Source organism: Pseudorca crassidens, chromosome 19 (assembly GCF_039906515.1).
Source record: "Pseudorca crassidens isolate mPseCra1 chromosome 19, mPseCra1.hap1, whole genome shotgun sequence".
NCBI lineage: Eukaryota > Metazoa > Chordata > Mammalia > Artiodactyla > Delphinidae > Pseudorca > Pseudorca crassidens.
The window spans coordinates 56,451,443-56,477,801 of NC_090314.1; the positions used below are offsets into that span (position 1 = coordinate 56,451,443).

Sequence of the window (26,359 nt, forward strand, 5' to 3'; positions counted from 1 at the left end):
TTAGTGGTGCCAGGATTGGCCAGAGGAGTCATGTGGTGTCAGCCTGATCCCTCCAGGATCCCGCCTCATGGTTTTAGCATTCACTGATGAGCATTGCCTTAGGGTTTGCTAAGATGGTGGTTTTCTAATTCTATTATTCCTCCTGCACTTATTACTGGAATTCTGTAAAGAACTTTCCTTTACCAGTTCTATGATTTCACTAAAATAGTTTGAATAGGAAAGAAAATTTTTTACCTCGACTCCTGTGAGTCTTTTTTCCCTTTGGTAATTTTTTAAATTTTGAAATAATGTTTGACTTACGGAATTGTTACAAGAATAGGATAAAGAACTCTCATAGACCCTTCATCCAGATTCCCCAATTGTTTGCATTTCACCCCTTTTGCTGACTCATTTTCTCTTTCATATATACAACTTTTAACTATTGGAGAGTGAAGTGCACACATAATGCTCCTTTACCTACAAATACAATGGTGTGTATTTCCTAAGAACAAGGACATACCCTTAAATAATCATGAACAATGGTTGATGTCAGAAAATTAACATGGATACAATGCTATTATTTAATCTATGACCTTATTCATGGTTTGCCAGTTGTCCCAACAAATCTTTTATTTAAAAAAAAAATTCTATTCCAGGATCAAGGCCAGGATTCAGCATTGCATTTCATCTCTTTTTTCTTTAGTCTCCCCCAGTCTGGAATGGCTTCTAAGTCTCCTGGTCTTTCATAACCTTGACATTTTTGAAGAGTACAGACCAGTTATTTAGTAGATTCTGTGAACTTCTAACGCGATTAGTCTTTGATAGCTTCCTTGCTTTCTGGCATAACAAGATGTCCCAAGTTCATCTGTACCTTCCCTATTCCCTATCCTAAAGGCCATTTCTCTAAAGATCCCTGGATTCTTTCAGTGGGAAACGGGACATAGAGATGGGAACTGAATTCTGATGACACTGTTAATGGGGACGAGGCGTGAGTGAGGGTAATGGGAAGGTGAGCAGTGCCCGCTGAAGCAGGGCTGCCCCCAAACTGTGCCCCAGACCGCTCGTCTCGGGGAACAGCATTTTCAGGCTGGCCCTTGTGGACCAGTTTTTCTGACTGGGAGAATCAGGGGGAACGTATGGTCCTTCTGCACTGGCGTGGCTTTGGGTATGGTTCACCCAGTATAATCCCTGAGTTGTTTTCCTACTCCTTTTTCATTTTATGACTTGTGAGATTTACTTGTCTTTTCTTTCTTTTTTTTTTTTTTTTTCGGTATGCAAGCATGTGGGATCTTCCCGGACCAGGGCACGAACCCGTGTCCCCTGCATCGGCAGGCGGACCCTCAATCACTGCGCCACCAGGGAAGCCCTACTTGTCTTTTCTTATCTAACATTATTGATTTATTGGAGGTGCAAACGCAGAACTGGGACATCAGGAGGCTGTCAAGGAAGGGTTAGAACACCGGTATAAACATTAGGTGATTGAGCAAAGCAGAACTGCAGCCATAAATACACACAGAGGCACAGAGGAGTCGATTTGCCCCAGGCCGGCCAGCCTGCCTGTGCATCTCTGGAGGCCACTGTTCTTAGCAGAGTCCTTCCCGTTGTGCTTAGACGGGCTCCTGACTCATTGGGAATATGGCTGTTCTACTATCAGCAATCCTGTCTCTTGTTCTTATGAATTATCTAAATGAACAAATTTCTTCAGTGATACGCAGTCCTGGGTCCTGGGTTCCTACCATTCCACTGTCCCAGGGGCCACAGCTCCCAGGGAAGCGGGAAGGCTGAAGTAAAGGGACAAGAAGAGGTCACCTGCCTACCCTTGGGATGCTAACGAGACTGCACGTTTGCCTTATATGTTTTCCATAATGAAGGGCAGCAGGAAATGCTCCAGGGCTGTCTCAGGACAGAACAGCAAGTGTCAGAGAGAAGGGAGATTGGGGGCATCAAAGGAGCAGGGGGCGGGGGCGGCTGGGGGGAGGCTGGGGGGCAGAAACTGTGGTCCAGACGAGAATCTAAGTGCAGCCATTTCATTGAGCCTCAACTCAGTTCTCTATTTTCTAAGCACCACTTCCCACCATTCTAGGCTAACTACCTTTCCTGTCCCTTGCAATGTCTTGGGCAGGTTCAGACACTTTAGGCTGTTAAGACTCAGGCCAGCTCTGTTTCAAACTTCACTTGCACATGTGACTCACAGCTTCGACAGCTCCTCTCCCCGAACAAGCTGGGGCACTGACCCTGGTTGCTGCGAGAATGCGGGAGACTGCGGGTGGGTGTGGTCTGGTTCTGTGATACCTCCCACTCCCTCTCTTTTCAAGGCCTAACTTCTTAGCTTCCCTGGTGTAGAGAGCAACAAATGGAAATGGAAACCGCTGGGGTGGGAATTAAGGGGGAACAGATCCCTTAATTTAACCTGCTGTGTGTCCAAGACAGGGAGGGCCCCAGGTCTGGCTGGGTTTAGTTCTACCTACTACTCCTCGTCTTTGATGATAGGGTGGACTCTGCATAGATGCAAAGATTACATAAGACATGTAATAAGTGTCATTGACCAAATCTTGGTAGGGTACGTGTGAGTGCAGAGGACAGAGAGGTCAATTCTAATTGGGGTGTAGAGGGACTTAACCTGCTTTAGTTTCATAAACAACCCAAGAACCAGTGGATTCCAGAAGCTTTAGGAGCCCTATCTGATACAAGAGTTTCATCTAGTACATGAATGATGATACAGGGCAAGACTGTTTCAGACACAGTATGAATGACTTATTCATGAAGATGAGTCCCACTTGGTTTCTCCTGCCTTTAGTGGTTTCTGAACTTGTATGCTGGTGAAAGTTCTGGGAGATGAACAGAGCTGACATGGAACATTCCTCTTCTACACTTAAAAGTAGTGAGCCACTCAACTGCCAAGACATGGAAACAACCTCAATGTCCATCAACAGGTGAATGGATAAAGAAGGTGTGGTGTATATATACACAATGGAATACTACGCAGCAATAAAAAAGAATGAATAGTGCCATTTGCAGCAACATGGATGGACTTAGAGATTATCATACTAAGTGAAGTAAGTCAGAAATGAAAAACAAAAAACAAACAAACAAAAGAAATGAAAAACAAATACCATATGATCACTTATGTGTGGAATCTAAAAAAAAGACACAAATGAACCTATCTACAAAACAGAAACAGACTCACAGACATAGGGAACAGACTTGTAGTTGCCAGCGGGGTCGTGGGGGTGGAGGAGGGATGGATTGGGAGTTTGGGGTTAGCAGATGCAAAGTATTACACTGTATATAGGATGGATAAACAGCAAGGTCCTACTGTATAGCTCAGGGAGCCACATTCAATATCCTGTGATAAACCATAATGGAAAAGAATATAAAAAAGAATGGATATATATATATATATATATATATATATATATATATAAAACGGAATCACTTTGCCATACAGCAGAAACTAACACAACATTGTAAATCAACTATACGTTAATTAAAAAAAAAAGAGACAGAGAGAAAGACAGGGCACACACGATTGAGAGATTGGGAGATTATGGGAATAAAAAGTGAATTGGAAAAACGAAAAAGTGGTAAGCCACTGAACATCACAGATATTTGCAGAGCTAGTTGGGACCTCAGAAGGCACCTGGTCAACCAGTTCATGTTCCAGATGATGACGTTAAAGTTCGGCTAAGCCCTGGGGCCATCCAGTGTGGTGGTGCAGGTGCCCAGGCTCCCTGGGTTCAAATCCTGGCTGTGCTACTTCCTAGCTGAATGATCTTGGGCAAATTACTGTGTATTCATTTTCTTTATCTGTAAATGGGGGCTTTAACTACCAACTTCATGGGGTCGTGTGAAAGGAAAATCAAAACGGAGTTGGTATTGCCAAGAGCACTGAAATGGAGGCCAGTGAAGAAGTGTGACTTATGCACGTCTCAGCCCGGATGGAATCTGAACTCGGATCACTTCTTGTCTTAACATAGGCATCCAGATATCTGCCCAATATTCCAGAAACTCAAGATACTTATTGGATCCTTACTTGAAAATAAGTCCATTGGAAAAAAAATTTATAAGAAAATGAATCTGTATCTGAAGGGTGACATCAGTAATTAAGCTTGAGAAATTAACTAGATATTGTTAATATATTTGACAAATGAACAGCAGGGTTTTGAATTATAAAAGAAAAGAAATCTGCGCTGAGGTTGAAAAGTATACTGCTGATGTTTGGGGAATTTTTTTAAAATAAATTTATTTATTTTTGGCTGCGTTGGGTCTTCATTGTTGGGTCTTCATTGCTGCGCGCGAGTACGTAGCCCCTGCTCTCCACAGCTAGAGAAAAGCTCACATGCAGCAACGAAGACCCAATGCAGCCAAAAGTAAATAAATAATAAATAAATAAATTTATTTTTTTAAAAAAAGACAGTAGGTTCAAGTCCCTATCTGAGTTGTGTGGTTTCATAACCAATAACGAGTGATTTGTCCAAAGTTATACAGCTACATAGTGGCAGGGTGTGATGAGGGAGAAGGGAAGGGGGATGAACTGCACCGCGGAAGAAGCCTGCTTCCTGTCGAAACCGCTGATGCCCTGTTAGAGCCATGAGCTGCAGAAAAACAGCTTTCCCAACCTGAGAAGCGGGGGAGGACAGCCCAAGAATCAAAGGACTTTCATTTCCAAAGACACCTGAAGGTCATTCTTATTGTATGACTTGGCCGACAGTTGCCTTTATTGGTGGCAACTGTGCAATTAGGTGATAAAGGTCTCCATTGTAAAGCAGCCACATACGATGTGTAATTAAACGTGCATTTCTGAGAACCAAAGCCAGGCTAAAACTTAAAAACAAAACACAATAAATCTTCCTTTAGATGCGGAGAAAAGATTCCATTAACTTCTTGTTTCTGAACAGCCTACTGCTCAGATAGGGGCAGTGCTCTAAAATAAACACCAACACTCCTACCAAACGGCCAAAAACAAGCAAGAGCAAATGACACATCCAGGTGGAGCTTGAATTCCGGGAGCAGGTGGATCTCAACTGGTAAGAATGAGCTCCTGGCCTAGAAGGAAGTGCTGTCAATTTTAATTCTATGTGTGAGTCAATGCCACAAGCATGAAAGAAACTGTACGTAATTAGTTTGCTTCTTTGCTGAGAGCTGTTTAAATGGAGTATTCTACTGGGAAGCCGTTATGTAAAGGACGATGCAGCACAAAGGACCCAGGTGGGAAACTGGAAAAAAAACCTCTGATCTGGGTAGTGTCCTCTCTACCCGTTTGCCTGCTTGTCAGGCGCTGGGCACAGTCAAAGCCCCGCCCCCTGGTCGCCAGCAGCAGGTGTTGCTGCGCAACATTCCTATTAGCATTTCCTTATTCTGCTGGCCCTGAGCTTGTGATTTTTTTGACATCGAAAAAATAGCTCCTCAGAATTTGTTTCCCAAAGCTTTACTTCACTTCCACCTTTTTTTTTCTTTTGGCCACGCCCCTCAGCGTGCAGGATCTTAGTTCCCTGACCAGGGATTGAACCCAGGCCCTCAGCAGTGAAAGCACAGAGTCTTAACCACTGGACCACCAGGGAACTCCCCACTTCCACCTTTTACGAGAAGTTTGAGATGTGTGAGAGAGGTTGTCCTGGAGAAAAAATCAGAGCCGTGGAGGAAGGACGGACGTGTTCTCTAATGACCACGTGACACTCATCGTACGGCAGTTGGGGGCTCCAGCCAAACAAGGAAAAGAAACACACATGCTTATCGCCACAAGTGCTGTGTTTAGCAGACCCTCGGGTTATATGGCGCAAACCTGAAGGAATTCAACTTCTTCAACTTCCTTCAATCATCCTCAACTTCCTGGAGCCCCCACCATCCCCCCCCACCCCCGCCCGGCCAAACCTGGGGGCTGAGTCTCCCCCCAGCAACCCCATGGCACCTTTAGAACTCTCTCCAGCTCAAGACCTCCTGTGGCTTCTCATCACAATTAGAATAAAGCGCATACTCTGGTTTTCTAGGGTAAGGGCAAATACAAGGAAAGAATAAGAGGCTTAATTCTCCTGTTGAAAGTAAGGGAAGAGATGTCCTTCCCCCTTCCTTTTCTGAGAGCATTGACTTTAGAAAACCTGAACGTTCTTTCCCTGTCTCTTTGAAATGTATGTGAATCTGTTTAAGCTAAAGAATCCTCTCGCCGGATCTGGGAATGTCTTTCTCAAGGACTTGGGAAGCCTCCCTTTGAAATGCCACCATCAAGGACGGGAGCACCCCACCTCCCAGCTTCTCCGGGAGCTCAGGAGTCTACGCCTATTTCCCTTTGGATAAAGCCAAGTAGGGAACACTGATGGCCTCCCCAACCACCAAGGGAAGTTAGGATGAGTGCTGTGACACAGGAGGCTGCGTAGCCCTCTTACTTGAGGACCAGTCACTGTTTCTCTCGCGAACGTGTTTGCGATAAGTTGTATCCGTTTGGTTCTAGAAAAGGGCGGGATGTCTTCCTGTCTTTGCCCCCTCTTAGCGGATTGCCTATGATGCACGTCAAATTCTGGTTTAATGCTTATTCAACAATGAAATTGTTTTCTTTCTCTTCTGCCTTTGTCGAGAGATTTTCTGGGTCGGGAGGAGATTTTGGTTTTAGCTGCCCTTCCCCCTCCTTCCCTTTGTACTCAGCTCCAGCCACCCTGGCCTTGCTATGCATCTTAAAAAGCGCTGAGCGTGCTTCTGACTCAGGACCCTGTATTTTTGTTCTTCTGGCTCGGCCCAGTTTCTGCCCATAGATTTCTCGTGACTTGCTTCCTTCTTTTACCTGGTCATTCCTCAGAGAGCCTGTCCCTGATCACAGCTCTCAACGCCCTTCATTTTTCCTCACAGCACTGATCACTATCTGCTCATTGACTCTAGTCTCTGCTGTAGGAGGTTAACCTGCTGAGGTCAGGACTTGGTCTGTGTTGCTCATCACTGTACCTGCCGCATCGAAGGTGCTTGATGTAGAGGAAATACAGTTAAAAATAAGTCTCCTGGGAGTTCCCTGGTGGTCCAGTGGTTAAGACTCCGTGCTCCCAATGCAGGGGGCCCGGGTTCAATCCCTGGTCGGGGAACTAAGATCCTACAAGCCACACGGTACGGCCAAAAAAAAAAAAGTCTCCTGCCAACCCTGAAAACCTCTCCACAAGGCACCTTCAACACAACAATTTTTAACATTGCAGGTGTCCTGCAATTTGGCCATTAATTTTCAACCCTTCCTCTCTGGGTACTGATGGAAATCTGCGCTAGATGTGGCCAGGGTAGAGTTTTTCTGCTTGAGTCTCATCCTCCGCCTTCCTGGTGCTGCCTTTTGTGGGTCTGTGTCCCATGTTATTCTGTGGGTCTCACTGGCCATGACGGGAACAAGGCATGGGGAACCTTTCTGCACTCATGCTGGTTAGACCCCCCTCTCCTGTGTGCCTCCAGTGGACTCCCGTGTCTTCTGACACACGGTCACACACCAGTTTACAGTTCCCACCCCAGGAGTCCAGCGTATAGTAATTTCTCAATAAATGTCAAGTAAATGAATTCACCAGCAAAAACTTTGATCTTGTGTCATGTTGCTTTTAGTTGGCACTTGTCACCATGACGGTGGGCCAAGGTGTACATCTACCTTTCCCTCGGACAGTAATTCCTCCAAGAGGAGAGGCAGTGGGATGGTAGATGACCTCCCAGGCCCTGAGGAACGGTAAGCTGTGATCTTAGAAAATGAGCTAGGGTTCTATTGTTGATACTGGAGACTTAAGAGAATAAGAAATTCCGTAGTTGTGCACAGAGACCGAAGAAGTGTCATCACACAAGCCTGTCAGGGTCTGCCTGGCCCTTCAGAAGACAAGAGGGCTCGCAACAGGCCATCCGATCCAGATTCAGTGTCCAAGACGAGCACAGCTGCTGAGTGCGACCAACCGGGAAACAGAACATTCTGTGTGGGAGAAAGGCTAGAGCGCCAACTTAATATTGAATCCTTGCCTAGGGCACCCTTAGTCATGACTCCTTCATTAAACAACAAAGATCCATGAATTAAAGTTCTATTGTTTTTCCTTTTTTACCAAACGATACTATTTTTGCCTTTGTGTTCGTGTGAGAAACCTCTAAAAAATGGATATGTCAGTTGAGCCTGTTACAAAGAAAAACCAGAGGCATTCTAGCTAGAAAAAAAGGAAAGTTTGGCCAAAAGAGAGTATAGAATAATATCACCTTGAGACACAGACAAGAGCCCCTTCCCTGGATCCTGCACTTCAGGAGGCCCCATATCACCAACATACTAGTACAAACTTAAAGACCAACGAGCACCTGTGTCACTTGGATCTGGTGCTCATAGCTGCCACAGCACGACCACGACCCATAACCATCAACATACACTTTTTTTTTTAAACAATCTGTTTATTTTTTATTTTATGTATTTATTTATTTTTTTTTGGCTGCATCGGGTTGTAGTTGCGGCACGTGGGATCTTTCATTGCAGCACACGGGCTTCTCTCTCTAGTTGTGGCATGCGGGCTCTCTAGCTGTAGCTTGTGTGCTCAGTAGTTGTGGTGCGTGGGCTTAGCTGTCCTGCGGCATGTGGGATCTTAGTTCCCTGACCAAGGATTGAACCCGCATCCCCTGTGTTGGAAGGCGAATTCTTAACCCCTGGACCACCAGGGAAGTCCCCAACATACACTTTTATGACTAACACTGGTCAGGCCCCAGAGAGGCTTCCCTACATCCTTTGCCCTATGTCTTCAAAATCCAAGGCGACAGTGCCTGGATGCTGTGAAGATCTGTGGGTTCTTCAGATATAAGCACATTTGGGGGAAACAATTAAAAGGGGTGGTAGCCCCATGACAGTAGTAGAAACCAGCACAGTAGCAGACCAGCCAGGAGTTTAACAGAGAGAACCAGGGAAAGAGACAGCCAAGAAGAGTCTTCCCAGGATCCCACTCACCCCTGGGGCGTCCAGAAGGTGGGTGCGTGTGCTAGGCTGCACCCATGCAGGAGCAGTCAGAGCAGATTTGAGAGCACTCTCTGCACCACACAGATCCATCAGCAAAGAGCAGGAGCCCTACTGGATCAAGGGACTGAAGCACAAATTCTGACCAAATGCCGGCTGAACAGTGAGCTGCTGTGCCCCAGGGTGACTCCTGAGATTCGCACCCAAATAAAATCACACTCGTCCTCGGTGGTCTGGAAGACTGTGCAGATGCCCAAGGCTGCACCCCCTCAGAGGGGATGGACATGGGGCAAAACTGTGAACTCCCAAACTGTGAAAGCTGTCTCCTAGCTACACACCTACATCCAATAGTTGAGAAATAAAAATATAACTGGTTAAGGGGGCTTAAGCACAACTTTTGACCAATAAGTGGCTATGCTGACCTGGGGTGATCTGTAGGAAATCAGGTTAAAAGATTTTTTTTTTAATTTTTTAAGAAAAAGAAAAATCTGAGCAGAGACATCAGCAGATGCATCTCTACACACAAACCGGGAAGCTGACTTCACAGAATTAGTTAAGAATTAAACAAGTAAACCAGTGTCCAGGGGCTTCCCTGGTGGCGCAGTGGTTGAGAGTCTGCCTGCCGATGCAGGGGACACGGGTTCGTGCCCCGGTCCGGGAAGATCCCACATGCTGCGGAGCGGCTGGGCCCGTGAGCCATGGCCGCTGAGCCTGCGCGTCCGGAGCCTGTGCTCCACAATGGGAGAGGCCACAACAGTGAGAGGCCCGCGTACCGCAAAAAAAATAAAATAAAATAAAAATAAACCAGTGTCCAAACAAACAACAGTTACAACAATAAGGCTCAGAGCAGGAGGAGATTCAGTATATAGTGTTGCCACAATATATCATCTAAAATGTCCAATTTTCAACAACAGCAAAAAAACTTTAAGACATGCAAAGAATCAGGAATGTGTGATTCACACACATGGAAAAAAATGAGGCAATATAAACTGCTTTTGAAGAGGTCCAAAAGTTGAACACATTTGAGAAAGACTTCAAAGGAGCAGTTATAAGTATGCGTTAATAACCAAAGGAAGGGCTTCCCTGGTGGCGCAGTGGTTGAGAGTCCGCCTGCCGAGGCAGGGGACACAGTCGTGCCCCAGTCTGGGAAGATCCCACATGCCGCGGAGTGGCTGGGCCCGTGAGCCATGGCCGCTGAGCCTGCGCGTCCGGAGCCTGTGCTCGGCAACCGGAGAGGCCACAACAGTGAGAGGCCTGCATACCCCAAGGAAAAAAAAAAAAAAAAGAAGGGTGGGATTGCTGACAAGATTAGGGTGTGTGCAGGGCCTCAGGTGGTCGTCTTTCTCCTAATCTTGATGAGCTTCTCTGTCCCTTTAATCTCACCTCAGGTGCTTTCCTGGCTGCTCCTCCCTTGATTAGCAACTGTTCGAATCTGCCCTTTCAGCGAAGGTCATGGAGGCTGGAGTCTTGCCTACAAGAAATGGGGGACAAAAAGGCCTCCATGCCTGGGAGCCCCACAGGGCCCTGGTAGGCATCAATCTTTCAAAAATCAAGGTTGGGGCTTCCCTGGTGGCGCAGTGGTTAGGGGTCCGCCTGCCGATGCAGGGGACGCGGGTTCGTGCCCCGGTCCGGGAGTATCCCGCATGCCGCGGAGCGGCTGGGCCCGTGAGCCATGGCCGCTGAGCCTGCGCGTCCGGAGCCTGTGCTCCGCAACGGGAGAGGCCACAGCAGTGAGAGGCCCGCGTACCGAAAAAAAAAAAAAAAAATCAAGGTTGACAGCTATGGTCTTAACAGGAATGCGTCTTTCCCTGTGGACAAAGTTACCTTTGTTACCTATGCTTTATTTTTTTTTAAAAAAGGTCCACTGGGCTGGGGCTTCCCTGGTGGCGCAGTGGTTGAGAATCCGCCCCCCAATGCAGGAGACACGGGTTCAAGACCTTGTCCGGGAAGATCCCACATGCCGCGGAGCAACTAAGCCCATGCACCACGACTACTGAGCCTGCGCTCTAGAGCCCGCGAGCCACAACTACTGAGCCTGCGCTCTAGAGCCCGCGAGCCACAACTACTGAAGCCCACGTGCCTAGAGCCCGTGCTCCACAACGAGACAATCCACCGCAATGAGAAGCCCGCGCACCGCAACGAAGAGTAGCCCCCGCTCGTCGCAACTAGAGAAAGCCCGCGCGCAGCAACAAAGACCCAACACAGCCAAAAATAATAAATAAATAATAAAATAAATAAATTTATTTTAAAAAAAGGTCCACTGAATCATACAGATATGAGATGACAGGACTAGTTCACACAAACTCATTCTTAGACTCACAATTGGGAATGTAGCAGATGCTAGGAGCCACAAAGGTGCAAACATGGAGAGCTGGGGGTGAGCAGTTCATTTCTGCCCCTGGCAACCAGTTCCACCTCCCCAAACTCCGTGCCACCACTAAAGGTTCTTTATTGGTCATAAGTTTCCAGACCCATGGCCAACAAATGCAGCTTAGTTTTGGGTAGTGGATGGTGAGGGCCCTTCCCTCGTCTCTCCTGGAGACTGGTTTGATGTCCACTTGAGACACAAAGATAGATACTAGATATGCTTCTCAAGCCCCTACAGCCTTCAACCTTCATCCAGTCATCTCTGTCTCTAGGAATCAGCGTCGAGAGAACATTAAGGAAAGGTCTCCAGAGTTGCTGCAAAAGGCTACGTCCCAGGCGCCCACCTACTGGAAGCAGGACAACCACCCACGTGGAGTCAGTGAGGGGAGCAGCATGCGGGACACACCGCCCGAGGCCACAGCCAACACAGCTGGAGAGGGCAGAGGAGCGGAGGCTGGCAAGGCCAGTGCCGAAGGGGCCAGGCAGAGCACCCAGCACAGCCAGGATGGCAGCAACAGAGACACAGGCGAGCAGGACGCCGTGGGGGACACACTGCCCCCGAGAGCTCAAGTCGAGGGGGTGGCCTCTGGCTGGACAGAGGCACCGTCGCTGAACAGCCAGGACCCGAGGACGACCTAAAGGGTCAGGGGACCAGAGCGCGAGGCCGACGGCCAAAAGGATGGTGCCCACGAAGCTGCAGGGCAACGCGGCCGCCACAGCAAGGACACCCCTTCCAGAAAATCAGGCTGGGGTGCAGACCCCTGCGGGAGCGGGGCCAATGGGAAAGGAGTCAGAGGAACCACCAGAGAGGCTGTCCCACCCAAGGACAGAGCCCAGGCCACCCGCGTCCTCAGCCCCTCTCCAGAGCCCCACCACCCAGAGAGCCCAGAGATTGCGGGCCGCCAACTTCAAGTCTGAGCCGCACTGGGATTTTGAGGAAAATACAGCCTGGAGGTGAGCGGCCTCCAGACGGGGAGTTTTTCCTGCCCCCCACCTCCCCGAGGCCCCACCTTCCCTTCCCTCCCAGGCTCCCATCCTAAGCTCTGCCTCGGCCCACCCATGCTCTCCCCCAACACTGCTCTCATCCCATCCTTCCTTGTTATAATGGCCAGAAGCAGGGCAGGGAAGGCAGGTCCCAGGCTGTGAGCGAGAAGGCCCTGTCCTGGGCCCCTAGGAGCCCAGAGCGTCATCAATCTCAGTGAGAGAGCATGACCTGCACTGGAATCCCGTCCTGCAGCAGGGGGAGGGGCAGGAACCAGCAGGGACTAAGGGACAAGAATACCCAGGCCAGCCCTGTCCTCCCTGCATAGATAACTCTACGGCCCTTAGAGAAACAGCCGGGGCCCACAGCGCTGGGAAGGGAGCCTTCAGAGCATGGATGTTCACACACATCACGGCAACCACGCACAGCCCTTGGACCCGCAGCATGTTCACAGACCGGTCCACTCCTCTCACACATAGGAAGGTACATTTGCCTTGAGGGCTGAGGACCACTGGTTCCCTGGGAGCCCTCCTGACCACAGTGGGCTGGGACGATCGATGGCGAGGGGGGCGCCAGAAGGCCCTGGGAACAGGATGAAAGGGGTAGCAGAGACCGACGCCTTCCCAGCTTTGAGGCCTGCTTTCTGCCCCTGCCCCACCCCACCCCCGCCCAACCAGCCCCTGCCCCCCCCCCCCACCCAGCCAGCCCTTGGCCGTGGCCTTCCTGGGCCTCTCCCTGCCTGACCCGTCCTCCTGCATGTAGACCTGCCCTGACTCAGTGAAGATCAAAGCCTCCAAGTCACCCCGGCTCCAGAATCTCTTTCTGCCCAACGTCACCCTCTTCCTGGACTCCAGACACTTCGACCAGAGCAAGTGGGGTCGCCTGGAGCACTTCGCTCCACCCTTCGGCTTCATGGAGCTCAATTTCTGTGAGTCCTTGGCCCCGGGGGCCGGGGTGTGTGCTAGGCCCCAGCAGAGGGCCATGCTTTTTGTGTCTGGTCCGCCTCTTCCCTGGGGGCCACCGGCCCTGGGAGAAATGCCACTGGATCCCTGGCCCTTCCAGGGCTCTGAATGGCGTCGCCTCGTTGCAGTGGTGCAGAAGGTCGTGCCCTGCTTCCCCCCACCCCCCGGCGCCCCAGCAGCAGCTGCTCCTGGCCAGCCTCCCTGCTGGGAGCTCCCGGTGCATCACCTGTGCCGTGGTGGGCAACGGGGGCATCCTGAACAACTCCCAAGTGGGCCCAGAGATAGACGGCCATGACTAATTGTTCCGGTGAGCTCCCCTCCCCGGCCCCCTCCCACCCCCTCTCCTGCAGAGCTGGGCTCTTCTGAGAGATCTGAGAGGGTGTTCCGTGCCTGTATCTGGAAGGCGGGGTTCCTGGGCTCTCCAGAGAGTTTCTGTAAATCAGTGCTGTCTCCCGGTTTCTCCTTCCTTTCCATGCATCTCCCTTCCGCACGCACGTGTTCTGTCTGATTTTGTCTTTCCATCTAGACTGAGTGGAGCTGTCATTAAGGGCTATGAACAGGATGTGGGTACTCGGACGTCCTTCTACGGCTTTACTGCCTTCTCCCTGGCCCAGTCACTCCTTATACTGGGCAATCGGGGTTTCCGGCATGTGCCTCTGGGAAAGGCGAGCAGAGAGGAATCGGCCTGGCCGCGCACACCGCAATGAAGAGTAGCCCCCACTCGCCGCACCTAGAGAAAGCCCGCGTGCAGCAATGAAGACCCAACACACCCAAAAATAAATAAATAGAAATTTTAGAAATATAAAAATAAAAGTCCTGTACACCTGAAACTAACACAGCGTTGTAAATCAACTGTACTTAAATTTTTTTAATGCTAAAAATAAATAATGAATTGCAAAAAAATATATAAAGGTGTTTTTTTTGGGGGGGGAGCGGGTGGTCCCAGAACATTTTTCTTAATGTTCTAATAGAATCTCCATGAAAGGACTCATAACCATTTGGTTAAAGTTCCCCTCCCGCCCGTCCCGCCTTCTACTTCAGTGATGACACCTGGGGTGTTCAGCTTGCTCTCTGGTGTGCAATCGTCCTAAACTGGCCGTCCTCTTCGGGCTGCTGAGAACTTAGCATTTCCTCAGCAAGCAGGCCAGGAGTCTAGGATCCGAGATGTGATAAGAAAACTGCTTCCACATTTGTGGACAAGGGCTGAACAAACGGCACAGCATGAGCCCCCTATGGAAACCGAGGGAGGAAGTGCCACTGTTGCTGGGGCCCCCAGATGTCAGCAGCAGCTTCACCCCAAAGACAGGGCCTAGGAACAACCCAGCTCCCTGGGGAGCTGTCCTCCAGGTCTGCCACATTCTGAAGGCTTAAAAAAATGACCACATATTTGTTCATGATTTTATGGATCAACAACTGGGGCTGGGCTCAGCTCCCTTCTCCTGTGGTCTGGGGTCACCCATGCAGCTGCAGGCCTCCAGAGGCTGCACTGGAGCTGGATGGTCCAAGATGGCCTCACACTTCTGTCTGGTTCATGCTGGTTCTCAGCTGGGAGCCTCCATCCTCCTCTCTGAGGCCTCTCATTCTCCAGGGGCCTAGCCTGAGCTCCTGGACGTGGCGGCAGACGGTTCCAAGAACACAGGAGCAGAAGCTACAAGGCCACTTGAGGCCGACTGTCAGAAGGCACACACTGTCACTTTGGCCACATTCTAGTGGCTGAAGAAAGTCCAAGGCCAGCCCAGAGTTAAGGGGTGGGGAAACAGCCTTGACCTCTTGTTGGGAGGAGTGTGTACACTCAAGGCAGTTGAGGGTGGGAGGACTTGTTGCAGCATATCCGCCAGCAACACACCTGGTGACACCAGGCTTTCATGTGTAGCACTCCTGCCTGGTAGCGTGGGCAGATACAGCATTTCACCAAAAAGAGCCCCATCTTTCTCGTGGTCCAGTGTCTGTCCCTGACATGTCACTTTTCAGTCTACACAGGACTAAAACAGCTAACATCTATATAGTGCTTCCTACATTTCCGGAACTGTTGAAGGCACATTTAATGAGAGTAGCAATTCTTATGAAATTGGTACTGTGATCATTCCCATGTTACAGATGAGGAACCTGAGGCATAGTGACTTAAGGAACTTGTCCCAGCTCACAGTCAGTAAACAGTGGAGCTGAGACTGTGGGCTTTGCAATCCCCCCTCTTGAGCATCCCACTCTACTGCCTTTTGAGGGTCTGCCTTGGAGGTATCTAGAGGTATCTTCTGTCTTGGCATTCCTCTCTCCTTCCTTGTCTAATCCGAGGGGGTCAAGTCCAGTGATTTGGAGGGGGATGGTGGCTGGAGCTCATATCCCTGCCCCTCTCTCTCCCCGACTGCAGCAGCCAGGGAGGCCAGCAGACAAGGCGTGGCGTGAACATCTGAGCTCCAGGGTTCACTGGGGAAGGAGGCAGTGAGGACTTGATTTGTTTTGATGAGGTGGGCGACTGTCAACAGGGACCAGCAGCAAAGAGGAGACCTTGCCTGATCTTGTGCTCTGGGGAAAGTGCAGGTACGTGAGGTTCCCCACGAGGACTCAGCCAGAGCAGACGGGAGGGTGGGGCAGGTCTGTGCGGTTCTGGGTACCAACTGAAGGCCACTGGCTAGCACTTCCCTCACCATATACCCCTGTGTACACACACATACAATTTCAATTATGTCCTCTTTTTTTGAGCCCAGCTCTCAGTGCTCTCAGGTATAAAGTCAAGTCCACGTAGGTGGTCATGTGACTTGTCACATGAGCTGAGCCTGTGTCCAACTTCGATCTTGCCACTGGAACTGTCCACTGGGGACAACACCACTGTGTCACTCCCACCAGGTATCTGCCAGAACTCCAATGGGCTTTGATCACGTACAAGAAATCCTTGTAAATTTCTGCATCACTTACAAGAAATCCATGTTTATCCCTGCATCTCCCAATTGGCCCAGGTGGAGCATCCAGGGGGCAGAAGCTTCTCCACCTGAGCTTGTGCTCTGGCTGCCAGCCGGCAGGGAGAGGACTGACTGTGCTTCAGCTCCCATGGTGGGAAGGAGACCCTTCCCTCTGTTTACTTGACAACTGCAAAATACTCAGGTGTTTGGATTCTAGATAGCTGAGTATAAGGCAGATTTCCATTACATATGAATTTTATTGTTTTCCACTCAGTATTAGCCGAATTGATTTGTGTGGTTGTTTTTAAGACTTTTTTTTTTTTTTTTTTGGCCATGCCATGCACCTTGGGGGATCTTAATTCCCTGACCAGGGATTGAACCCGGGCCCACAGCAGTGAAAGCACAGAGTTCTAACCACTGGACCGCCAGGGAATTCCCAAGACTTTATTTTCTTAGAGCAGTTTTAGGCTCACAGCAACACTGGGAGGAAGGCACAGTGATCTTCCATAGATCTGCTGCCCCTACACATGCACAGCCTCCACCATTACCAGCATCCCCACAAGAGCAGTACATTTGTTGATGAAATAGATTCGTTTTTACATTAAGAAAACTGGTTTCAGGACTTCCCTGGTGGCACTGCGGTTAAGAATCTGCCTGCCAATGAGGGGACATGGGTTTGATCCCTGGCCCGGGAAGATCCCACATGCTGCGGAGCAACTAAGCCCATGCGCCACAGCTACTGAGCCTGCGCTCTAGAGTCCGCGAGCCACAACTACTGAGCCCACGTGCCACAACTACTGAAGCCCGCACGCCTAGAGCCCATACTCCGCAACAAGAGAAGCCACCGCAATGAGAAGCCTGCGCACCGCAACGAAGAGTAGCCCCCGCTCGCCGCAACTAGAGAAAGCCCGCACGCAGAAACGAAGACCCAATGCAGCCAAAAATAAATAAATAATTTTTTAAAAAGAGAAAAAGAAAATTGGTTTCAGATTTGCGGATTCAAAACATAATGGACACTTTTACCAATGACTGTATTTTCTACAGATGAGCAGATTTCAATTGTGAATTCGCAAAGGACCAGTTCCTGCATTTGGACCTGTGTACATGCCATAGTAATGCTCAACTAAATACAAGTATACTAAGGGGTGGCTAGTGTTAAAAGAAAACCAAAGGGAAGAAGAGGGGCTGCTCCCACCCCTGCTCCTGTGGGAATTGGCACTTTATCTCTTCAACTGAGAAATATAAACACAAAATTGAAGTCCATCTACAACCCAAGTGAGAATTTTCTAGTGCATTGCTTTATGCTGAACATTACACAGTAGGTTAGCAAATTTGAATACCACAAAGTTTACAGACTAGTAAAGCAACTTTGACACAATTTAAATTTCTCCAGGAACTCGGGCTGCACATGAAGACTTTGAAGTGTCCCCCACTACAATCATAAATTATTACTGTAAATTCTCTATGGTATTTTGATAGCTTTTATGATATTTAGAGTATAGATAAATGAGAACATATTTTGTTCTGAGTTGTATATAAATTTGGATAGATAGGAAAGAATAAACACAGATCATAAGACAGAAAGGGAAAGGAAGTATGTACTTGGTGTGTATCCACTAAAACACAGACATACATTCACACCATAATCATACACCATTTCAAGGATACCTCAGTCCACGGTATTAGCTAGCATTAAGAATTTCCACGGATGGGACTTCCCTGGTGGTCCAGTGGTTAAGAATCCACCTTCCAATGCAGGGGATGCAGGTTCGATCCCTGGTCAGGAAACTAAGATCCCACATGCCACGGGGCAACTAAGCCCATGCACCGCAACTACTGAGCCCGCGTGCCGCAAACTACAGAGCCCACATGCTCTGGAACCCGCGTGCTGCAACTAGAGAGAAGCCCTTGCACCGCAACGAAGATCCTGTGTGCCGCAACTAAGACCCGACACAGCCAAAAATAAAATAAAATAAATAAATTATAAATTTTTAAAAAGAGATCTTGTTGCATAAATATATATTTAAAAAAAAAAGAATTTCCATGGAAACAGTGTAGCAGAGGGATTAAGAGTTCAGACTCTCCTGACTTGTAAGCTGCTCATTCATAGGGTATACCTTGGGAAGCCAAAATGACAAAAAAGGTCAGGGTACTGGAGACAAGGATTTGCGCAGGAAGGAGTCAGAAATCTTCACAGAAATCTGAGTCTATTGGTGAATACTAATTTGAGCCAGTATAGTGCAAGAGTACACAAAGCCAAGCAAAGGAAAACCACCAAAGAAAGAACAACTACTAAGAATCGGGGAGCTGAATGAACCAGAGCTCACACAGCTCAAAAAGTCATGGCCAGCGACCGCCAGATGGATACTCGGATCTACAAGAAGACAGCAAGAATTCTGGAAACGATAAACACGTGGGTAAATATTTCATTGCTCAATGTTTTTGAAAGATGATTGATTATTTAAAGCAAAGACAACAGTGATGAACTATAGGGTGTTTAACACACGTAGAAGTAAAATGTACAATAATATTGGTACAAAGGATGGGAAGGGGAAATGGAAGTATACGGTTTCTACATTATACGTGAAATGGCGTGCTGTCATTTAAAAGTAGACTATGATAAACTAAAGATGAATATTGTAAACCTCAGAACAACCATTTTCAAAACAGCCCAAAGAAACACAGCCAATAAGGCAATAGAGGAGATAAAATAGAATAGGAAAGAAAAAAAAAGAATGAAGAATACATGAAACTAATAGAAAACATACAATGATACAGTGGGCATAAACACAATCATATCAATAATTATATTACAGATAAATGTACTAAATACTCTAAAAGACAGAGATTGACGGGCTGGACAAAAAAGCAAGACCAACCATATATGTGGTCTTGTGTTTATAAGAGATGCACATTAAATATAAAAACAAAGATATATTAAAAGAATGAAAAAAGTTAACCATGCAAGCACTAATAATAAAAAAGCTGGAGTGGCTATATTAATACCAAACAAAATAGACCTCAGGACAAGGAATATAATCAGAAACAGTGAGTCAAATAACAGAGTTTCAAACTACGTGAAACAAGAACTGACAAAACTGGGGACTTCCCTGGTGGCGCAGTGGATAGGACTCTGTGCTCCCAATGCAGGGTGCCTGGGTTCAATCCCTAGTCAGGGAATTAGATCCCACATGCATGCCGCAACTAAGAGTTCACATGCCACAACTAAGGAGCCCACCCACCACAACTAAGACCCAGCACAACCAAATAAATAAATAAGTATTAAAAAAAAAAAGAACTGACAAAACTGAAAAGAGAAATAGACAAATTCAAACCTGTTTTGGAAATAAGTCAGACCCTTTCTTCTAAGGCTAAACATATACCTTCCATATGACATAGCAATTCCACCTCTAGATATTGACCCAAGAGAAATAAAATTTGCACACAAAAAGGTTGGTACAACAATGTTCATAGCGAATGTACTCATAGTACATATCAGCCAGAAACTGGAAACAACCTCAATGTCCATCAGTAAGAGAATGGATAAACAATGTGTGGTATATTCATACAATGGAACTATAAATACTTACAAGATAAGGGAACAAACTGCTAATGCACATAATCACAAAGAATACAGACTGTGTGATTCTGACCGTGTGTTTAGAACAATCTAAACTTAATTTATACTGAACGAAAGCAGCATAGTGGTTGTGTCTAGAGGCAATGGCAGATTGATTGGATGGATAATGGAAATGTCTACATTTTGATCGGGTGTGGGTTACATGAGCAGATGCAATTTCAGAATCCATTGAACTGTATACTAAAATATATGTATTTCAGGGCTTCCCTCGTGGCACAGTGGTTAAGAACCTGCTTGCAAATGCAGGGGACACAGGTTTGATCCCTGGGCCGAGAAGATCCCACATGCTGTGGAGCAACTAAGCCCATGTGCTGCAACTACTGAGCCTGCAACACACAACTACTGAAGCCCGCTTGCCTAGAGCCCGTGCTCTGCAACAAGAGGAGCCACCGCAATGAGAAGTCCACGCACCGCAACGAAGAGTAGCCCTCGCTCGCCATAACTAGAGAAAGCCCGCATGCAGCAACGAAGACCCAACGCAGCCAAAAATAAATAAATAAATAAAATAAATATATTTTAAAAAAAGATAGCAAATGGATTCAGTTTGGATTCCAAACTAATAAAAAACAAAATCACGGTGAACAGTGTTAAGCATCATAAACAGAAAAATAATAAATCACTGTGATTTATTTTGGGAATAGTTAATTCATTATAATAAACACAATATTATGGAAGCACAATTGAGATTAATGACGAAATCACTTTCAGTTTCATAATTTTAACATTTTTGTTTCCTATTGTTACCGAGACCAATTATAATTGTGCAAAATTTTATCAACTGCACTGTCATACAAATAGGCAAATTATCTATTGTCAAAACTAGTTTCTCATTTCTGACAAAATAACATTTATTTTTTCAAGAACCTGACATTTTCAAGGGATTGAAAAAAAAAACCTTCCCATTAAGAGGTCTATAGAGAAGAATGTAAAAAAAAGAAACGTTTTACATCTTGAAAAGCATTAGGCACTAATTGTTTGAATCACAAACGCTAATCCGTATTCTGACTGATCCAGAACATCCCAGATGATATTCAGAATTTTGTCATCAGCTGTATTTTCTTTTTGTAAGCTCAGTTTCTACTCAGCTTCAATTCAGTGCATAAATCTGTCTTCTTATAAATTCTTGAAATACAACTGGAACAATTTTCATCATGGCTTTTTTTCATAAAATAATTAATCATCTAAAAATGGATTTGATTGAAATGACAAAACTAGCTTCTGATGCATAACTAGAACATCTGATAAATTTTGATTAGGAACTTGCTTAAATTCATGCCATTTCAGATACTGAAAAATAATTGATTTTAGTAAAAAAAATTTTTTTTACAGAGATGCTTATAAAAATTCTTTCAGAACCTAGAGTACTTGAAGTTTGATCTCTCGGTTCTGTAAAACTTAATCTTAGGTGAAACGAATGTATATATGCTCAAGATTTTAATTCAATTGATGACATATTTCTAAGATATCTAATGAAGTATATTTCACATGTAGACAAAAGAAAAAAATTAACTTTTTATTATGGAAAATTTCAAACATATACAAAAGTAGAAAGAATAGTGTTATGAACTCCTACTATGCAGCTCATATTAATAATAATTACTATAAGTACTAATACAACATAACATAAACTCATAGCCAATCTTGTTTCATCTGTAGTCCCCATCCCCTCCCCACTTATAGCCCACACTTGATTATTTTAAGCAAATCCCATGCATCATATTGTTTCATCTGTAGATATTTCAGTATGTATTACTAAGAGGTAAGAACTCTTTAAAATAATGTTATCACACCTAAAAAATTTAACAGTTCCTTAGATTCACCTAATATCCAGTTTGTATTCAAATTTCCCTGACTCAAACTATAGAATTGTAAGATAACGTATCAACAGAAAAGCAATTGCAGGGGATAAACTTCCAGCATGACAGCCGAAGGAACTCTACAGACCCACTATGCAGTGAAACTGGTGAAAAGTATAAAAAGATGATCATTTGAAGTATCTGGAAACGGTCTTAAGGATATACAGCAAATGAAGAAACATCTATTCAAGGAAATCTACTAAAAGTTGATAAGAGTCTTTGAGCCAAAATTGCGTCCTCTTTCCCTACTCCCAGCCCAGTGGAGACAAAAACTCCACTCTAGATTGTCACAGCCAAGCGCACAGGGCTCCCTCTCCCATCAGTTCCTGGTCAGAGGGCTTGCTTTCTGGGAGGAGCAATACATCAGCATTTCTCATCCTGCCCCAGCTACCTGTTGCTGATGCTAAGTTCTGGGCAAGTGTGACCCAGAGGTGGGACTCCCTTCTGCTCAGCCCCCAGTCATGGAATGGGGGCTCCACCTCGGGCATTGTGTCACTGAGGATACTGGGCCCTTGGTCATCCCTGCCCCGGCTATAAAGTGGTGGTTCCATGCCAGGAGAGGCAAGCAGAGAAGACCTGAGGCTACTGCCTCTCTTCTGCCACATGGTCAACTCCTAAACAGGGGTATCAGGCAGAGAGAAACACATCACTGTCCCCACCCCCAGCTGGAGTCCAGGCTCAGAGATTTTGCCTGGGGATAGAAGCAGGCTATAAAACAGACAGGTCTAATCTCTTCCCAAAGGAACTGACTTCATTTGCAACAGAGAGTGAAGAAGTTCAAGCCTAAGGATGCTCTCAAAAAAGGAGGTTGTGGTGAAAGGCAACTGGGAGGAGATTGGTAGAGTCCATGAAGATACAGGCTAAAGTGTAAGCCAGCTAGTTTGCAGGAGAGAACCAGGGAGGGAAACAGCAGACACCAACCTCAGGAGCTACTCCTTCAAAGGAGCCTGAGCCTGTAGACCAGTTTATGTCCCAGGGCATTTTTGTAAGCGATAGATCAACACCTGTCAATTAATGGATCTTGACAGCTGGGTGTGGTCAGGGAAAGAGGGGAAGAGAGTCTAGCCAGTCAGTGCAGTCCCAGGGTGACTGTGGACAGACCCTGAACTGCACACTCCTGCGGAGCGACAACAGAGCTTTAACACTTCAGGGGAGTGAGGGTGGAGGCGTCACTAAAATAAGCCAGCCAGTCACTGAACAAACAAGCAAGTAACAATAAGCCTGGGGCCAGGAGGTGGGGGTGGGAACCAGCACCGAGTTGCTACAATATATTATCTAAAATGTCCAGTTTCCAACAAAAATATATGAGACAAGCAAAGAAGCAGGCGTAAAAAATTAATAAACAGAAACTTCAATTAAATAGAGCCGGGAGATGGAAGAGGGTAGCTCTCATGCCCTGCGAGGGCTGCAGAACCCAACAGGAAGAAGAAAGACTCCTCTTCCTTCCTGGCAAGGACTCAGCCAATGAAAAAGCCATGGAGTAGCCCTCCCAACTCCCTTTTCCCCTCTATAAAAGCCATCTCCTTCCCTTGCCCTGGGGGACTTGCACATGGTCCATAGTTGCAGACCCTGAATTCCAATTCTCTGCTGATTCCAATTTTTTTTTTTTAATTGAAGTGTAGTTGATTTACAATGTTGTGTTAGGTTCAGGTGTACAGCAAAGTGATTCAGTTATATATTGTACATATTGATATCTATATATACATTCTTTTTCAGATTCTTTTCCATTATCGGTTACTGCAAGATATTGAGTATAGTTCCCTGTGCTATACAGTAGGTCAGATAAAATCATTTTTGCTGGAGAAATATCTGTCCGTCTGCTTGTTTCAGGTCCACACAAGAAAGCATAACTCACATTGGAAAAAGGCAGGAAGCAGGAACCACCTCGTGGGAGTGGCTGGATGTTGGATTTAACAAAGCCTAAAAGTAGCCCTGAGGCGGACTCTTTTTTTTTTTTTTTTTTTTCAAATTCAGAGGCAGAGGCAGACACAGCAAGACTAGAACTGGAAAATGTCTGCTCCATTGTCCCACTGGGAATGATGAAGGCCCGGGTAGCCTCACTGGGGACAGTTTCAGTGGTGAAGTAGGTAAAGAAACCAGATTCAGAAAGAAATGGTGACAGCATGGACTTCCCACCAAGGACAAGGATGAAAAGGAAAGGGTAGCTAAGAGGGTCAGCTCAACAGAGGTTTTGTTTGACTTTGTTTTGCTTTGCTTTGCCTTTCAGGATGAGATATTTGGGGACATGTTCAAAGGCCAGGATAAGGACCCTGTAGATAGGGAGGAGATGGCTGCAAAAGCAAGACCAGAAGAGGTGGGAGCACACAGCAGGGAAGCCGGCTTTCCCTGGAGGAGAGCCTGCAGGGATGCAGGTGAAGATGCGTGGGTATGAGTACGTTGGGAGGCCTCAATGGGTGGGGCATATGTTGCACGTGATAGCAGAGGCTCTAACTGCCTATTGTCCTAGACTCTTTCAAGAACGTTAGTAGACAGCAACCGGTCTTGGAAGATACAGATAATGCCCCCCACCTGGACTAGAGGGCAGATTTTCTTACTTCCAGCATAATTTTTTTTTTTTTTTTTTGCTGTACGCGAGCCTCTCACTGTTGCGGCCTCTCCCGTTGCGGAGCACAGGCTCCGGACGCGCAGGCTCAGCGGCCATGGCTCCCGGGCCCAGCCGCTCTGCGGCATGTGGGATCTTCCCGGACCGGGGCATGAACCCGTGTCCCCTGCATCGGCAGGCGGACTCTCAACCACTGCACCACCAGGGAAGCCCCCCAGCATAATTTTTAATGCCTCCCTCTAGGGCAAGGGCAGGTTTGCTTGCAGCCCACTGTAGAAGATTCTGTTTTTCCTCGTTCAGGGTTCCTCAGCTGTGCTGCAGACCCATTGAGTGTGCAGCAAACCCGTTGTGTGGCACCTCCTAGGTCCCTCTGCCTCACCCTTGTGGGGTCTGAGGGGCAAGGAGGGGCAAGACTTCTCATGAAGTCTATGTTGCTTGCTGTGTCATGAGTAGTCATGTCCTTTGTCTCTGACCCTGTAGTCTCGTTTCTTCTGCCAGTGTCCATAAAACTGTAGCAGGCTGACCTGTTAGCCTGAACATAGGGTAAACCCCAGACCCTTCACAGTTCTGGCCAGAGGTGACTTTGTAGTTGAGGGCATGGGAAGTTGAAGCTCCTCTCTCAGAGGTATGGCAGGGAGAAGAGGAGGCTTGAGGAAAGAGGTGACGCTCTGGAATCACCATTGAGCAGGATGGAAGCTGGACAAGGACAAGGAAATGGCTGGTGTGGAGAGCCCAGCTGATGCACGATGTGCACCATTCCACTCTGGAATAAGACACTGGCTAGCAGCTGTCAGCCAGGCCGGGGAGTAGGCAGCATGGGGGAGGGGACACTGCACAGGCAGATCAGAGTGTGAATCCAGGTTGGAGTTCTGCTGGGCGGAAAGCCAGGAAGACAAGAGAATCTGGGTTACCATGAGAGAGTAGCTTTTAGATTATGACTCCCCGGGTCCTGGCTGGATAAGAAAGAAAGCTTCGGGGAGAGGGCTGATCTGTTGGGAGACAGAGGAGGGGTGGAGAGACTGCAAGCTGCAGACAGGAAGGAGAACCCCACATGGTGGATAGGAGACTCTGGTCTGAGCGGGGTACTGCTTTTTAGGCACTGGAGGTGGATCCAAATCCTTAACACAGATGGTGGAGGGTCAACCCGACACAGGAGGAGAGCCCTCGCCAACTTGAGGCTGGAGTCCAGGCAGGTGGAAGCTGGACTGTGGTGGGGGCCAAGTTTGTAGGTTTGAAGATGGAAAGTTGAAGACATTACATACAAACCGTCAAGTTGCAAACTTTCAAAGATGCGAACATGCGTTTGCGTGTCCAATCACGTAAGTTAGTTTATGTGTCTGGCGTACATTGTCACGTGCGTGCATCCTCTACAAGTGGTTGTGCTTTTGTGTACTTTACTGTACAGTGCTGTATAGAGTACAGTAGTACAGTATCTTTATTTCAAACCCAGGATGTCCAGAAGCAAGTGTAAAAGCAGCGGTGATGTAGCTGGTACTACTGTACTTTTCAAGGTACTGTACTGTAAGATTAAAAATGTTTTATTTTTTGTTTGTTTTTTATGTATTATTTGTGTGAAAAGTATTATAAACCTATTACAGTACAGTACTATATAGCTGATTGTTAGTTGGGTACCTAGGCTAACTTCGTTGGACTTACGAAACAAACTGGACTTAGAACACACTCTCCGAACAGAACTTGTTTGTATGTAGGTGACTCGTTCGTATGTATGCAACAGTGATTCCCCTTCTTCATGAAGTAGGTGAGGCTGTCACGAGAGAGAAGGATAGGTTTGCAGTTGGGGGGCTTAGAGAGATGTTTGATGTTTTATCAATCACTGAAGAAATGGGAGAAGGTGCTGATCATGGGATAAGTAACAAGGGCAGGGATTTTGGCGATTGAAAACCATAAAGATTAAAGGAAAAGACTCGAAACCATCAATTCTAAGTAGTGTCCATCAGCAGGGTGGCAAGGTGCATTTTTTTAAATTGTGAGAACTGAGCCTGAAAGACCCATTCCTGCCCACGAGCAGAGGCTCCAGGAAGCTTTCTGGGAAGCTCTGCAGTTGGACAGATACCTGTTGCTGCACCCAGACCTGCTCCCATACGTGAAGAACAGGGGAGAGCAGAAAGCCGGTAGAAACGGACAAGGTCCCTGTCATTGCAGGCTCTGATAGTTGGGCGGGGGGGGGGG

The 26,359-nt window shown here is 47.1% G+C and overlaps 1 protein-coding gene across 1 annotated transcript; it reads left to right on the plus strand.

Annotated features, from left to right (window-relative positions):
* Nucleotides 1-7,554: 7,554 nt before the first annotated feature.
* On the plus strand, nucleotides 7,555-26,305 carry ST6GALNAC1 (ST6 N-acetylgalactosaminide alpha-2,6-sialyltransferase 1). Its single transcript, XM_067714238.1, is given in 8 exon segments — nucleotides 7,555-7,560; nucleotides 11,474-11,905; nucleotides 11,907-12,204; nucleotides 12,207-12,240; nucleotides 13,013-13,183; nucleotides 13,350-13,520; nucleotides 13,740-13,882; nucleotides 26,199-26,305. Coding segments are annotated over 8 exon segments (1,362 nt in total).
* The last annotated feature ends 54 nt before the right edge of the window (nucleotides 26,306-26,359 follow it).